General features: G+C 51.1%; 1 protein-coding gene across 1 annotated transcript in view; it reads left to right on the forward strand.

Moving 5' to 3' along the window:
- Positions 1-14,187, forward strand: part of MAMSTR (MEF2 activating motif and SAP domain containing transcriptional regulator) — a 29,960-nt gene that overhangs the window by 11,000 nt on the left and 4,773 nt on the right. Inside the window, exons 5-12 of the mRNA XM_084805663.1 lie at positions 1,460-1,535; positions 2,277-2,426; positions 3,181-3,317; positions 7,245-7,367; positions 8,383-8,654; positions 10,073-10,217; positions 10,796-11,194; positions 13,900-14,037. Of these exons, the coding sequence (XP_084661789.1) occupies positions 1,460-1,535; positions 2,277-2,426; positions 3,181-3,317; positions 7,245-7,367; positions 8,383-8,654; positions 10,073-10,217; positions 10,796-11,194; positions 13,900-14,037 (1,440 nt within the window). The remainder of the gene's footprint in view (positions 1-1,459; positions 1,536-2,276; positions 2,427-3,180; positions 3,318-7,244; positions 7,368-8,382; positions 8,655-10,072; positions 10,218-10,795; positions 11,195-13,899; positions 14,038-14,187) is intronic.

A 14,187-nucleotide genomic window follows, 5' to 3' on the forward strand; every position in this document is an offset into this window, starting at 1 on the left:
TATGCATATAAGCTCCTCCAGCCCCGCCCCTCTCCCACCATCCAACAGTGTTGATAGGTGCAGTGGGATGAGCCTCCCCGGATCTCAACACTGGGGGGGCTCATATGGGAGAAGGCAACCTGTCAGTCCTGCTCCTATATTGATACTCTGACTAGCTCTGGTTCTCTAAAGTCTAAGGTAGGGAAAGGTCTCTCTCTCTCTCTCTCTCTCTCTCTCTCTCTGCTACCTGTGACCCAGGGTCACCTGCATGCAAAGCTTGTGCTTTACCACTGAGTCCCATGTTGCTAGTCTGATAGCTGTCATTTTAGACTTCATACTTGGAGGCTGTCTTGGCTTAGTTAGCTGAGTGATGAATGAGCTTTTTGCCTGTGCACAAAGCCCCTTCAGTTCTCACTTTGTCATGGGAGCAAGCAAACCAGAAAGTTTTCCATGAACGGTGTAGTGGTAAATTTTGAAGTGCAGGCACTCATTACAATAGTTCCCACAGCCATGCCCCAAGGAGAGTGCAATGCAGGCAACTGAGTTGATCCATATCAACAAACCAGTTTTCATCTCTTCCAGGAGCAAGTCTTTTGTAAAACTAATGGGGCTTAATTCTCCATTCAAAATCAAGCCATCCCAAAATGCTTTGCATTACAACATTACAAAATGCTTTGCATTACAAATGCTTTGTGTTCATTTCTCCTAGCTACTGTGAGGATTGCAGCTAAACTCAGAAAGAACAGAGAAGTCTGGGGGGCAGATGATATCAGCATTCCTACTAATAAAAAAGTGCCAGAGGTGTGTCCCTGTGAGCCTTGGTTCCACTGCACCAGTATCCTGTCTCGTCCATACAGGGAAGCTATGGGTAACAGCTTCAGAACAAGCCAAAATATTAAGCCAACTTCAAATCATGGCTTAATATTCTGAGTTGTGCTGAAGCTGTTAATCATAATTTTCCAGTTTGGATAAAAATGGAAAACGATAGTTAATGGAAGACTTGCTGGTTTGTTCACTCACTCATGTGAAAGGCCTGCGTGCACAGTCAGAAATCTCATTTGTATCTGAGCTTATTAAGCCAAAATACAGTTGCCTGGATGTGGCCACTGCTACACTGAGCAGAACATAGATTTGATTTTTAAATGGGCCCCTCTTGCTTACTGTAGCATAGCATTGCAGTGGCACATTCCAGGCTACGAAGTTCTCTCACCCTCGCTTGTGGAAACTGGATAATGGCCCATCTAGACTGCAGCTGCCCAAACTCAGTGGTTGGGTGTTTTAGCGGGGCGGCTGGGCAGAGGCAGGGGCTCTGGAGAGAGAGGGGAGAGGCAGATATGGTGGCAGTTCTGGCTTTTAGCTATCTGAAGATCTTTGTTCAAGGCTTAGGTGCACTGGCCGTGGTTGTTATAATCCAGGAATCCAGGGGGAGTGGGTGGCTGGGCATGTTGCTAATGATGTACTTCTCCCTGCTTCTCTGCAGGCCAATGAGATTGCAAAGCCAAAAGTTTTGCCCCGGCCCCATAAGACTGGGCCTGCTAAGGGTCAGCTACCAGAAGGTAGGGAGTAACTTCTGCCTGCGTCCTATTTATCTTTGCCAATCCTATATCACCTACTTGAAGGAAGACATGGGTTCTACAATACTGATATAAAATCCAGGACTCCTAGTTATTGGAGTCCCCTGTTTAACCTCACTTCATCTGTTCATCATTTGGAGAACCCAGGAGTCCAGACTGTCAGACCCCACCTTTCTTCTTTAGCCTTTTAATCTACACTTCCTTTCCTCTAAACCCAGATATCCTGGGCCACTGCATCTAGGTCTGCCCCAAACGTTCTGGATGGAACTTTTTTTGCAGAATCAGAGGGATGGGGTGAAGATAAAATGTGGGGTGAGAGGAAAAGAAGCCCGCAATATTCAGGAGAGTTGGTGAAGCTTCCAAAACTTTGAGCAGTGGAGGGCTTATTTTCACAAACGTTAGTAACAGAAGTGTCCCTCTTAAAAAAAAAAAAGAAAGAAAAAAAGTTCCTGGCAGGAAGAACTTCACGCTACAATATGCCTGATATTTTTGCTCCTGCTCTCTTTTGCCTTTGACTCCACCCCTTTTGCCTTTGACTCCACCCACCTCTGGCATGTGGCCCCTGAGAGCTCCTCTGAAATGGACTTTGGTTGTTGGGCTGGAAGAGGTTCAACACCCATGTAGTGATTAGATAGACCTCCAGTCTCATCCAGCAAGGTTGTTCTTATGTTCTTTCTTCTACTTCCCATGAACACTCAGTCATCCTCTGTTCCACCACTCCAGTATCTCCAGGGGACCCTTCTGAGCTGCAGGACAAAAAGGCTCGCCTGGCTGAAGACCTGAGTGAGAAGATCCTACACCGCCCTGGGCCGCTTGAGCTGGTGAAGAAAAATATCCTTCCCTTGGATCCGGGCATCAAGGATGAAGTGGCGGGTAATGGCTTAGGGAGGATGTTTTGAGTTCTCCCTAAAAGGAAAGGCTACCTCATGGGATGGAAAGAGCGATCCAGGGACCACATAAAGAGCTTTTCTACTTGAGGCATTTATTGTGCACTTGTCATTCTGTACTCACAGTTCTTTATGGGTTCTTTAGATGTCAACTTGACTCTCCAGCTTCACTTCTGTTTTTAAGCAGCACTTTTGGCGAGTTCATTTCGAGCAGGGAAAATGTGGTACTATTTAAAGAAAGCGAAAGAAAACACTGTTTCCCCTTGTGTAATTGCACTATTCTGCTACACCACAGGGCCACCTAGAGGTTATGTAGTGGACAACCAGGAAAGGAAACACTCTTTGTTCAGTGCTCAGATCTCAATTCTGCAATGAAACCGAAAGTAGATGCAGCGGATTAACAGCCTCATGTAGAAAAGCTCATGGAGGGGCAAGTCCTAATGGGACCATGGGGAAAGTACGTAAGCTCTGGCATTCTCTGGCAGGAGGTATCATAGCAGGACAGAGCAAGGTGACATGGGGACTAGAGAATTGGACTGGGAGAAGTGGGTTTGAAAACAGTTGTTATTTGGTGGATTAAAAATTGAATGAATGAATGAATGAATGACTGAAAGCCAGCTCTGCCATGGGCTCGCCAGCTTCATAACTAAAGAAAAAGTGCAACGGGAAGGAGTTAGCATTGCCCTTTCCCACTCTGCTGTAATAATACCAAACTCTCACTCTCTCAACACCATCTCCAGAGGCAACTCCCGCTGCTTCTGATTCCTTCAACTTCGAGGAAGATCTCTGTAGCTCATCGTCCTCCTCATCCCCATGCTTTGCACTGTCTCCTGGTAGCGCTCATGGGAATCCTTCTGCCTCAGGAGCAGCCTTTCAAGTAAGCAACTGGCTGCACATCATGTGTTTGTGTGCGTGTATTGATGAAGTAGGACTAAGTAAAAAGGGGAAATGCGGAAGGAACAATGCTGTCTCCAGGATTTGGTGTGGGGGGGCTTACGTTGAAAGAAGTGAGATGGGCACACAACTGAACTCTCTCACGTTGCCCTCTGACCTTTTGGGGAGTTCCTTGCAAAGTGAGATGGTGGCATTGCTCAGGCGGGGGGCTTTTTGACCATTGGGGGGGCAGCTAATGTGTGCCCTCACACACTATATAGGCCATGAGTGGCGGGGAACCTGGGAGCCAGAAATTATTTCTGAGGTGAAGGGTTTACTACCTACTCAGCAATTGGGTAGCTGTCCGTGCACTTTTCCTTCTATCTTACATATTTAAAACAAAAGCCCCCACAGGCCTCTCACTCCTGTAGCTATTGCCCTGGTCAGCAAAGAAATACAGCAAACAAACGGAGTTGTCAAAAATGCCTTCTGCATTTGCAAGAGGAGAACTTGAGTATTTTTTGAGTCCAAGTTATATTTATCAGTTTAAGATTAAGTGCATGCACTTCAAAGTATGTAGCACTGTAAATACTGGGGATGGGATGGGAATTGAACTTAGGCCTTGGTGTCTCTGCATGTGCTGGGAAATCTGGTTCTTTTTGGCTTGACAGAGATCTATGGCATGTATGACTTGATTTGCGTCTGTGAGCCAAGCTGCATGCTTTTGCCCAAAATCCGGGAACTTTTTTACGCATTTTCTTTGGGAAGGTTCCACAATTTGCACAAATTACAGTAATTTGCGAAAATTGCTCAGAAGTTTGCACAAATGGCAGAACACCCCCCCCCCCGCACAAAATTCCTGGAAAATCCTCAAACTGGCCAGACTTGCTGCAGATTGAGTTGGGTGCTGCAGCGGGAACTGAAATGAAGTCCATGGGGCTGAGCCTAAGAAAACCCATCCAACTCCACCCCCCAAATGGATTTCTCCAACATCCCTGGTGTGCCTGTGTGTAAAATAAAAGTATATGGTTTTGCTGCCCTCCACAGGGTGCTTCAGAACATCGCAAGGCCTAGGAATAATAACAACCACTGAGGTTAGGGCGGGGGGCAGGCTGCTCTCTCTTCTTCCAGGCCTCAGTAAGGCTTCCCTTCAGTGTTCTACTCAACAAATCCCACCAGTAGATAAGTAACTAGGCCTCATCTACTATTCTTGGGATGGGAGTCTCAGGTTAGAGTTGCCACATTCAGTCCCATGACTGCCACTCCTGCAGTCTCCTGTGTGAACCAATCCAAGGTTAAACTTTGGTAGAACCAGAGGGTTAAGATGAAATGACAGAACTGTGCTCCTCAGGAGCCGTTTCCAATTCACCCATGAGCCAGAACCCCTCGCCCCACTTTTGCCTTTCCCCAGCTTCATATGGTGCAAACTCCCAAAGGGTGACAAAGTTGGGCAGTTGCGAAGGTCTCTGAAGCAATTGGGGGCCTCGCAGAGGAGGTCAGAGGAAGCCAGACAAAACCTAGGGCAGTGGCAGGGGGGAGGGCTTGTTCCTGAGCAGTACTGCTGTGCAAAATAATGAAGCTGCCCTTTAGTTGTAATGATAATAATAATGATTATGATAATTAATAATATTCAGCATATGGATTAGCTTACTACATGAGTTATCTGAACAGATTACTCTGAGGTGCTCTCTGGGCACTCAGCCCCCTCCATCCTTTGTGGGTTAAGGGGCCCATTGGTGATCTCTTGCCTAGAGGCCCCCAAATCCTGAAGCCTGCCCTGACCCAATGCTATGCCCCCTTCCCTCCAAGCTTTTGTTCATAACTACAGTCATGGTGTGGGTTTGTGACTGAAGCTGTTTCATACAGCTACACATGAAAGAGTATCCATTCTTCAGTACAGTATTTGGGGTTTTCCTTTGTTCCTTCCTTTCTCTCATACAAGTCTGGAAATGGGGCAGCCCTACCGTATGTCCCCCTATCCTGGCTTTGCAGCTCTGGGCCAGCTGTTGACACAGCCCAATCTACTCTTCCCCCGGCAACACCACTTCCTGCTGCTCCCGTTCAGGCCCACTGCTTCAGGTCTTCCTCATTCTCAACCACCTCTTGACTGAAACTATACTTACTTGTTAGTTTGTTACATTTCTATCCTGCCTTTCCTCTGAGGTTACCAAGGCATGATGCTCCTCCTCTCCATTTTATCCTCACAACAACCCTGTGAGGTAGGTTAGGCTGAGAATCACTGACTGGCCCAGAGTCACCCAGTGAACTTCATGGCACAGCAGTGCAGGCTGGTGGCTCCGATGTTAGTGGGGCAGGGAATCCACTACAGTTTTCAGTCAGAACTCTAAAGCTCCTTTAGGGTTCTGATTGGTTCTGACTGAAGCCCCGAGTGGATTAACCACCCCACTGAGATTAGAGCCACCAGCCTCCACTCTGGCACTGTAGTAGTCCAACATTCTAACCGCTACACCACACTGACTGGGCCATATTTATTTATTTATTAAATTTATTAATCGCCCATCTGACTGGTCACCCAGCCACTCTGGGCGATGTACAACCCACCATAAAACAATTTAAAACAATAAAATTTTACCATAAACATTTTTTTTTAAATACCCTAACCCACCCCAAATGCCTGCCTGAACAACCACGTTTTTAATGCACGACGGAAGCTCATTAAAGAGGGGGCATGACGGAGTTCCCTAGGGAGGGAGTTCCACAGAGTGGGGGCCACCACAGAAAAGGCCCTCTCCCTCGTCCCCACCAGTCTAGCTGTCCTGGCTGATGGGACAGAGAGAAGGCCATCCTAGGCTGATCTTGTTAAGCGGCCTGTCTGGTGTTGCTGGAGGTGCTCCTTTAAGATAGGCTGGGCCGGAACCATGTAGGGTTTTAAAGGTCAAAACCAACACCTTGAATTTGGCCCGGAAAACAACTGGTAAACAGTGCAACTCCTTCAGCACTGGAGTGATGTGATCTCGCCGGCAGCTGCCTTTAATCAGGCGAGCTGCCGCGTTCTGTACCAGCTGCAGCTTCCGAACCGTCTTCAAGGGTAACCCCACGTAGAGCGCATTACAGTAGTCTAAACGAGAGGAGACCAGGGCATGTACTACCAATGGGAGCAGATGGTCGGGAAGGAAGGGGCGCAGCCACCGTATCAGATGGAGTTGATACAGCGCTGTCTGGCTCACAGCTGACACCTGAGCCTCCATGGACAGCTGGGAGTCCAAAATGACCCCAGGCTGCGGACCTGGTCTTTCAAGGGTAGCCGTACCCCATTCAACACCAGGTCAACATCCCCCAGCCTCCTCTTGTCTCCCACCAAAAGTACCTCGGTCTTGTCAGGGTTGAGCTTCAGCTTATTCCTCCCATCCAGCCACTCACCGTCTCCAGACATTTGGACAGGGATTCTACGGCCAACCTTGGTGAAGATTTGAATGAGAGGTAGAGCTGCGTGTCATCCGCATATTGATGACACTGCACCCCAAACCTCCTGATGATAGCCCCCAGTGGCTTCACATAGATGTTAAATAGCATCGGGGAGAGGATGGAACCCTGTGGCACCCCACAAGTAAGTGGCCACGGGTCCGAAACCTCCTCTCCCAGTGCTACCCTCTGGTACCTGCCGGAGAGGAAGGACCGGAACCACCGCAATACAGTGTCTCCAATGCCCAACCCCTCCAGGTGGTCCAGGAGGATACCGTGGTCAACGGTATCAAAAGCCGCTGAGAGGTCGAGGAGAACAAGGAAGGAGCATTCACCCCTATCCAGAGCCCTCCTCATATCATCCACCAAGGCGACCAAGGCCATATATATGGGAAACATGGCGTATGCCTGCTGATTAGGCACCTAAGCAGCCTGAACGTCTGAAGGGTGCTGGAGGAGGCCAGAGGCAGGCTGCTTGGATTCTCTTTTCTCCCTCTTCTCCCTGCAGCTGGACCTACCCCCGATCCTGTCAGATCCACAGCCCCCTGTGTCGTCATCCTCCACCTCTGAGGCAGAGTTCCCTCTCCAAGGGGGGAGCCCCCTCGCCAAGCCCTCCATTTCACTCCTCAAGGTAGAGATGGACCGTTGGCCGAGCTGGGCCCAGTGGGAAGAGGCAACGGTTGGGTGGAAGCACTCCACTGTTCTCATCAGAGAAAAGTACGGGCCACAGGTTGGCGGTGTAATCCAGGGAGGCACTCTGGTCGCCTGCTGCTGCTTCTGAACTGGGACAAAAGTTTGGGGGCCCAGGCTTATTAGCGGCAGCAACAACATTTAGCAGGCACTGTTTCCAGCCCCCCACCTTCAAAGCCCCCTTGTTTCTCACACTGTGGGGCTGTTCACACAACACACTAACTCACACTCAGTGGTTGAGTGTGGGTTACTGCTGAACCGTGGGTTAGCGTGTTCTCTGAACCCAGGACATTTTCGGCAGGGTGGCTTGTTAACCACCCTGAACAACCCAACAACATACCCACGCTTAACCACTGAGTGTGGGTTAGCGTGTTGTGCAAACCCAGTCTGTGTCAGCATTCCCTAGCCTGATTCCATCTGGATGTGTTGGACTACAACTCCCAGCATATTAGGAGGGAAAAGGCTTTTTTAGTGGTGGTGTTGGTGTCAGCCTTGTTATGGAATTCCTTCTCCAGGGAAGGTTTGCCTCCTGTCATCTTTGCTGTCATTTAGTTCCCTGGCTAAGTCTGTCCCGTTTATCTTGGTCAGTTTAATGAGGCTGATTTTACTGACTGAAATCGTTTTCTTGGCAGTTGTGCTGCTGGTTTTCCATGAAATCTGTTCTAAGGACCGTTGACTGTTATTCTTCATCGCCGTCTTTTATAGTGCAGAACTTGTGAACTGCCTGGAAGGCTCTTTTAGTGGGAAGGCTAATAAGTAAACAAATAAATAACCTAGTGGGAAAACTGGGCAGCTGGTTGTGGCCCTGCCAAGAAGAAAAAGGTGGCAACCTGGCCTAGCTCTCAACTCCCCCTGCTCTAGCCACTATGCTCCACTGCTTTCTGGGCATCGCAGCTTGTTCCTTGCTGCTTCCATTCCTGTACTTAGATTCACCTCTCCCCGTTTCTTCTCACCAGGCCCCACCCAAGGTTTCTGAGGCCAGGAAACCTCCTCGCCCAAAGAAGGTGAAGGAGCCACGGCCCAAAGTGAAGAAGCTCAAGTACCACCAGTACATGCCGCCGGACCAGAAGGGGGAACAGGCGCCAGTGCCCATGGATGCCGCCTACGCCCGCCTCCTGCAGCAGCAGCAGGTCTTTCTGCAGCTCCAGATCTTGAACCAGCAGCAGCAGCCCACGCCAGCGCCGCCGGCCACCTTCTGTGTTCAAGCCCTGCACGCCGTCCCAGCCAGGTAGTGCTTTCTGTTGGGACTTCCACAAGTACAGCTTGGGGAGCAGTCGCTCTGGTGGTTGACCAGTGGAACTACTGCTGGGCCTGCCTCAGCCACTGCCTGGTTCACGTTTAGTCTGTTCAGATTCAGCGTTAGGGCTGTGTGGTTGTTTCCCTCATACTGTGTCACACAAGGTGGTCAGGCTCCGTTACAGGGAGCCAGTGTGTATTTGTTCATTTCTTTATCATTAACTTATTTATATGTTGCCCTTCCTCCAAGGAGCTTGGGGAAGCATGTGTGGTTCCCTCCCCAATTTTATCTTCACAACAACCCTGCGAGGTAGGTTAGATGAGAGGTGCGACAGGCCTGCTATATCAGGGGTTGGCAACCTGGTGTCCTCCAGATGTTTTGGTCTACAGCTCCCATGAGCCCAGCCAGTGTGGCCAAGGGTCATGGATGATGGGAGTAGTAGTCCAAAACATATGGAGGGCACTAGGTTGCTTACCCCTGCACTTCATCATGCCAATTCTCAAGTGGTTATAACAGGAATGGAGAACCTTTTTCCTCTTGAGGTCCATCTTACCTCAGCTGAAAGCTGTAGGAATCTGCATTTCAGCAGTGGGTGTGGCCAGAGCCAGAAGTGGGAGGAGCCAAAATGGGTGGGGTTTAAAACTAGGCCAGGATCCACATCTGGTCCTCAGGCTGTAGGTTCCTCACCCCTGGGTAAAAGCATCAGATGAGAACCAGTGAGACCCAGCTTCGAATCCCCACAAGGTTCACAGACATAATCATTCTGCCTAACCTACCTCACAGGGTTGTTGCGAGGATAGGATGGCAGACATAAGGAGAACCGTGCATGTTGCCCTGAGCTCCCTGGAGGAAGGGTGGGGTAAAGATGTAGTGAATGGGATATAAATGGAAAAAGGCAGGGTATAAATGTAATAAATGCACGAATGAATATATTGAACGTTATTTTTTAATAGCATTATTATTAATAACCGCTCTTTGAAAATCCCAGGCCAGCATATATTCTTCCCCCTCCCCCTTACAGCAACCTTGTGTGGTAAATTAGAGAGAACCGGAGTGGTGTAGTGGTTACAGTGTTGGAGGGGGACTGGGTAGACCTGGGTTTTAGTCCTCACTTGGCCATGAAGCTCACTGGGTGACCGTGGGCTGGTCATTCTCTCTCAGCCTGGCCTACCTCACAGACGTGTTGTAAGAACTGAAGGGGCAAGGGGTCCATGGGTGTCTCTGGAGGAAAGGCAGAATACCAATGCAATACAATAAATAAATAGCAAGCCACAAGCAAGGAGGTTCCCCACATTGGCTGACACTGTCTCTTGATTCTTTTCCCAGACAAAACTCAAGACGAGGTCAGGTTGGCCTGGGAGCAACCCAAAGGTTATTTCTTTCTCTCTCTTGTTCCTTTGCATAAGCAGTGCTCCAGAGCAGGTCCTGAGCTTCCCTGGGACACCCGCCCCACCAAGTGGGCCTCCTCCGCTCCCTGTTCCCTCTCCCGCCACGCCAACCTCCCCTTCGCCGCCCAGACCGGAACTCTTACCTGCCAACTTGGAAGAGCTGACGGTAAGCTGGGGCAGACGAGTCCCTAGCCCCTGCCCCACACGCGCCACATTCTGCATGCGCTGGCTATTCTGCGATTAGAGCAGCCTTCCCCAGCCTGGTGCCCTCGAGATGTGTCGGGCTGCATCATTCCCAGCCAGCATGCAGTGCAACATGTCTGGAGGGCCCCCAGCTGGGGAACGTTGCATTGGAGCCTGCAAATCAAGTACATTTGCAAATAGCTGCTTCGTCTGCATGAGCGGTTTTGTTACTAGGCCAAACTAGAAATGGCCTTTCTCATGTCGCATGGGGTTGCACATCTGTTTTTTCTTTAGCTAGTAGCCAGAACAAGAAACCCCTGAGCTGGACTGGAACCTTGGTGTGGTGGTAGGGGGCTTTAATCTCCCCCCCCCCCTTTATGGCCTCAACAAGTCAGATCAAATTGCTCTTTGCACTGGGGTTAGGGAACAGGAAAAACATTCCTGTTCTCTCCAATGGCTATGATGGCTCGGGGATAATGTAGTCTGACATATCTGGAAGGCAGCGGTGTCGGGATGGCCGTTTCATAGCATCTTTTGCCACCTAATTGCTTTGACTCCCAGGTCTCCGAACTCCGCCAGCAGCTCCGGAAGCGGGGGCTCCCCGTTTCGGGCACCAAGCCGGCCCTGCTGGAGCGCCTCAAGCCTTACCAGGTGGCCCGGGCCAAGCCCCCGCCGGTGCCGCTCTCCAGCACCCGCTTGTCCCCATCCGACCTTGATGAGGACGCCCAGGCCCTGCGGGAGAAGCAGCGGGTGGCTGAGAACCTGGCGCTGAAGCTCCACCAGGAGCAGAAGCACCACTGCAACGATGACCTCCATGTGGAACTGGAGATGCACAAGCGGATCAAGAACCGCCGCAAGGGAGCAGCGCTGCCACCCCCCGGCCAGCAGGGGGCTCCTCCGCCGTACATCCCCAAGAGGGAGTGCACCGAGGAGGGCGGAGGCAGGGAGGACGGCTTCATGGTGAGCAAGCCAACATGCCCGGGCTAATCTCCGAGGGCTCGAGGGGCTGGCGCAGCGGAGCGAGGGGAGCAAGCCTGGGTTGTCTGCACAAGGGAAGGTAGGGGAATCCGGATGGATTAGAGGGGGTGTCAGGAGGCAGACTGGGTTGCGCAGTCATCTGCAATAAAAAAAGAGGATGTGTGTCTGTCTGTTAGCACCGAGATCGTGAAGCCGAGGCACCTGAAACTTGGCATGCATACTAAGGGGACCCCAAGAGTGTGCACCTCAGTGTTATTTTGTTTTCAAAACACATTAATTTTAATTGATTTAAATGTGTCTAGGTGGTTTAAACCTGCAGTAACATCTTCGGCCACTAGAGCAGGGCCGGCCCTATCATTACGCGGGGTCATGCGCCCCCATCAGGTGGTGGAGCAGGAAAGAGAGGCGAATCCCGCTGCTCTCCCTGCCCTGCCATGAGGGCCCACCATTTCTTCCTACCACAGGCAGCTTTGACTTCAGCCACTGCCCACCCGCCCAGTCTGCCTGCTTGGCCAGCCCCTCTTTTGCCTGGGCAGCCGGCTGGCCACTTGCTCCTACCTGCCCAGTTACTCCTGCCTTGTGCTCTAGCCGCCATTGGGGCTCCTATGAGCTATCACGAGAGGATGGCCCTGGCTGACCTCTCGGCGGGGTCCTCTGGATGTCTTGTGACAGTTGGGGACAAGGCAGGAGCAGTGGCCAGGCTGGCAGGAGTGAGCAACCTGCTGAGCTAGGGAGTGGGAGGCCAGCCAGTGGGCTGGCCAGACAAGCGTGGAGGGGGTGGGAGGAGTGGGGTGGCGGCAGCAGCACAAACAGCAGGTCGACTGGCCGCACTTGAGATGGCGAGATACCTTGGGCTGGGCCTGCACTGGAGGCAGACTTGCCTAACCAGCACATACTCTGCCATCCAAGGAGTTTGAAACCAGGGGAGATTAGCAGATGGAGGGACAACTTTATATACTTACCTTCTACCCCCTGCTGTGGAGCAGACCCCCCCCCCCAGGGGAATGGAGTGGAGAGACCCATTGCTCAGGGGGCTATAAGGGTGACCCAAGGCAGGGACCATGCCTGGGGCTGCCAGCCAGTGTGGCTTCACTGGGGCTGGGGGGAGGCACACTGTGTCCAACTCTGACCCCGTGTAACTTTTCTTCAAAGCTTTGCTGTATCAAACTAAGGGCTATTCTAACCCACACAAAGCCAGGTCAGAAGAAGAGTCCTGCTGGATCAGGAAAACATTCCACCTAGTGTAGCATCCTGCTTCCCATGGTAGCCAAGCAGATGCTTCTGGGAAATGGAGCCCGAAGGCAACAGCCCTCTCTTACTGCCCCCCCCACCCCACCCCCACCTGGTATCCAATAGCATTCTCTGCCTAAACGTGGAAGTTCCAGGCAGCCACTGTGTCCGAGTCGTGGAAAGACCATGAATTTATCTAAAGCCCTTCTAAAGTCTTTAAAGCCCACGGCCATTGCACCGCCACATCTTGTGGCAGGGAATCCCAAAAGCACATTATGGGTTGTGTGAAGAGGGAGGCCCTTTCATCAGTACCAAATCTACTGATGCTGGCTGGGGATGATGGGAGTCCTAGCCCAACACCGATTGGGCTGCATTTAACCTTTCTTGATAGAGAAGATGTTCTGACCCTTGGATCAGTGATGATTGCTCTGCCCCGACAAACTGCATTCTCCTGTAATGTTTGTTTTTTCTGGGCCATGGATGAACGAGTGGGGCTCTGTCCTTGCCTGCCAGGGAGCTGTGGAAACCTGATTGCATTCGCCTATTTCCACATCTTATCTGATGTTCAGATCATGGAGGCTCAGACTGACCTCCTGGTGAGGGGCCACAAACCCTGTCTCTTCCCTCCTGCCTCAGATGATTTCAAAATTTATGGGACAGTGGTCAGCAGCTGGTGGTCCTTGGGCCAAAACCCCCCACACCCTGGCCACCACAGCGTCGTTGGAAAGTGGGGCAAGAAGCTGTTTGCATGTGCCTGTCATGTGGCAGAGCACAATTTGGGGTAGGTGCTACACGTGACCAATGTAGCTGTTTACCAACGTGCCTGGGACCTGCTAGGGACGGGGGGCAGAAGCTCTTTCAGCCAGAGGGCCAGATTCCATGCTGGAGAGTGAATTGATTTTTCACTGCAGCCACACACTGGGTCAACATCTTCATTGAGCTGTCCACCACAACCCCAAGCTCCCTTTCTTAGTCAGTCACTGCTAGCTCAGATCCCACCAGCTTATACTTGAAGTTGTGATTTTTTGCCTAAACCTGTATCACTTTACATTTGCCATTTTGATGCCCATTCTCCCAGTTTGGAGAGGTCCTCTTGGGGCCACATTCCAGCATATTTTAGCTTGAACCTCTTATTGCCAGTAACTAAGGCTTTGGAGACGTATTTCAGGCTTTTGACAATGCGTGGGGGTGGGGAGGAGGGCAGAAGCTGGGAAACTACCAAATAATAGGGGGTAGAGCCTGAGGAAGGGGTGTGGCCTTCTGGGGACCCCTGGAGGGCCAAGTTGGGACTCCTGGGAGGCTGGATTTGCTCCCCTGGAAGGGTCAGTTTTAGCCCTGAAGGTGTAACATCAGCGTGGCTGTTAGAAATAACTGCTAGACACTCAGAAAAGGGGTTTTGCCTGGGGCTGAAGAAGCTAGACTGACCACCCCCTACATTTTTTCCATTTTTCCACTAGGTTTTGTGCCCTCCATCCTGTGAGCCCATTCATTCTGATATGGAGCTGCCCCTTGAAATCACAGCCAGCCCCCCTGACCCAGCTCCAGGCACCCGTTCCCTTGAGGAGGAACTCCAAGAGGCCATCCAAAAGGCTCAGGTACTGTGGGGCAGGGGGGTACCGACCTCAACCCACCTCTGACACCTTCGTGGGGCTGTCCACTTCCTACCACTTTTGCTTTGTTTGTAAAACAAAGGCTGTATGCATGAGAACCATTACTTTGGCTGATCAAACTTCTCCGTGCTCTTT

The sequence above is a fragment of the Heloderma suspectum genome, chromosome 6 (genome assembly GCF_057233095.1).
Source record: "Heloderma suspectum isolate Gila_16-S chromosome 6, 16-S_ref, whole genome shotgun sequence".
Classification (NCBI taxonomy): Eukaryota; Metazoa; Chordata; class Lepidosauria; order Squamata; family Helodermatidae; genus Heloderma; species Heloderma suspectum.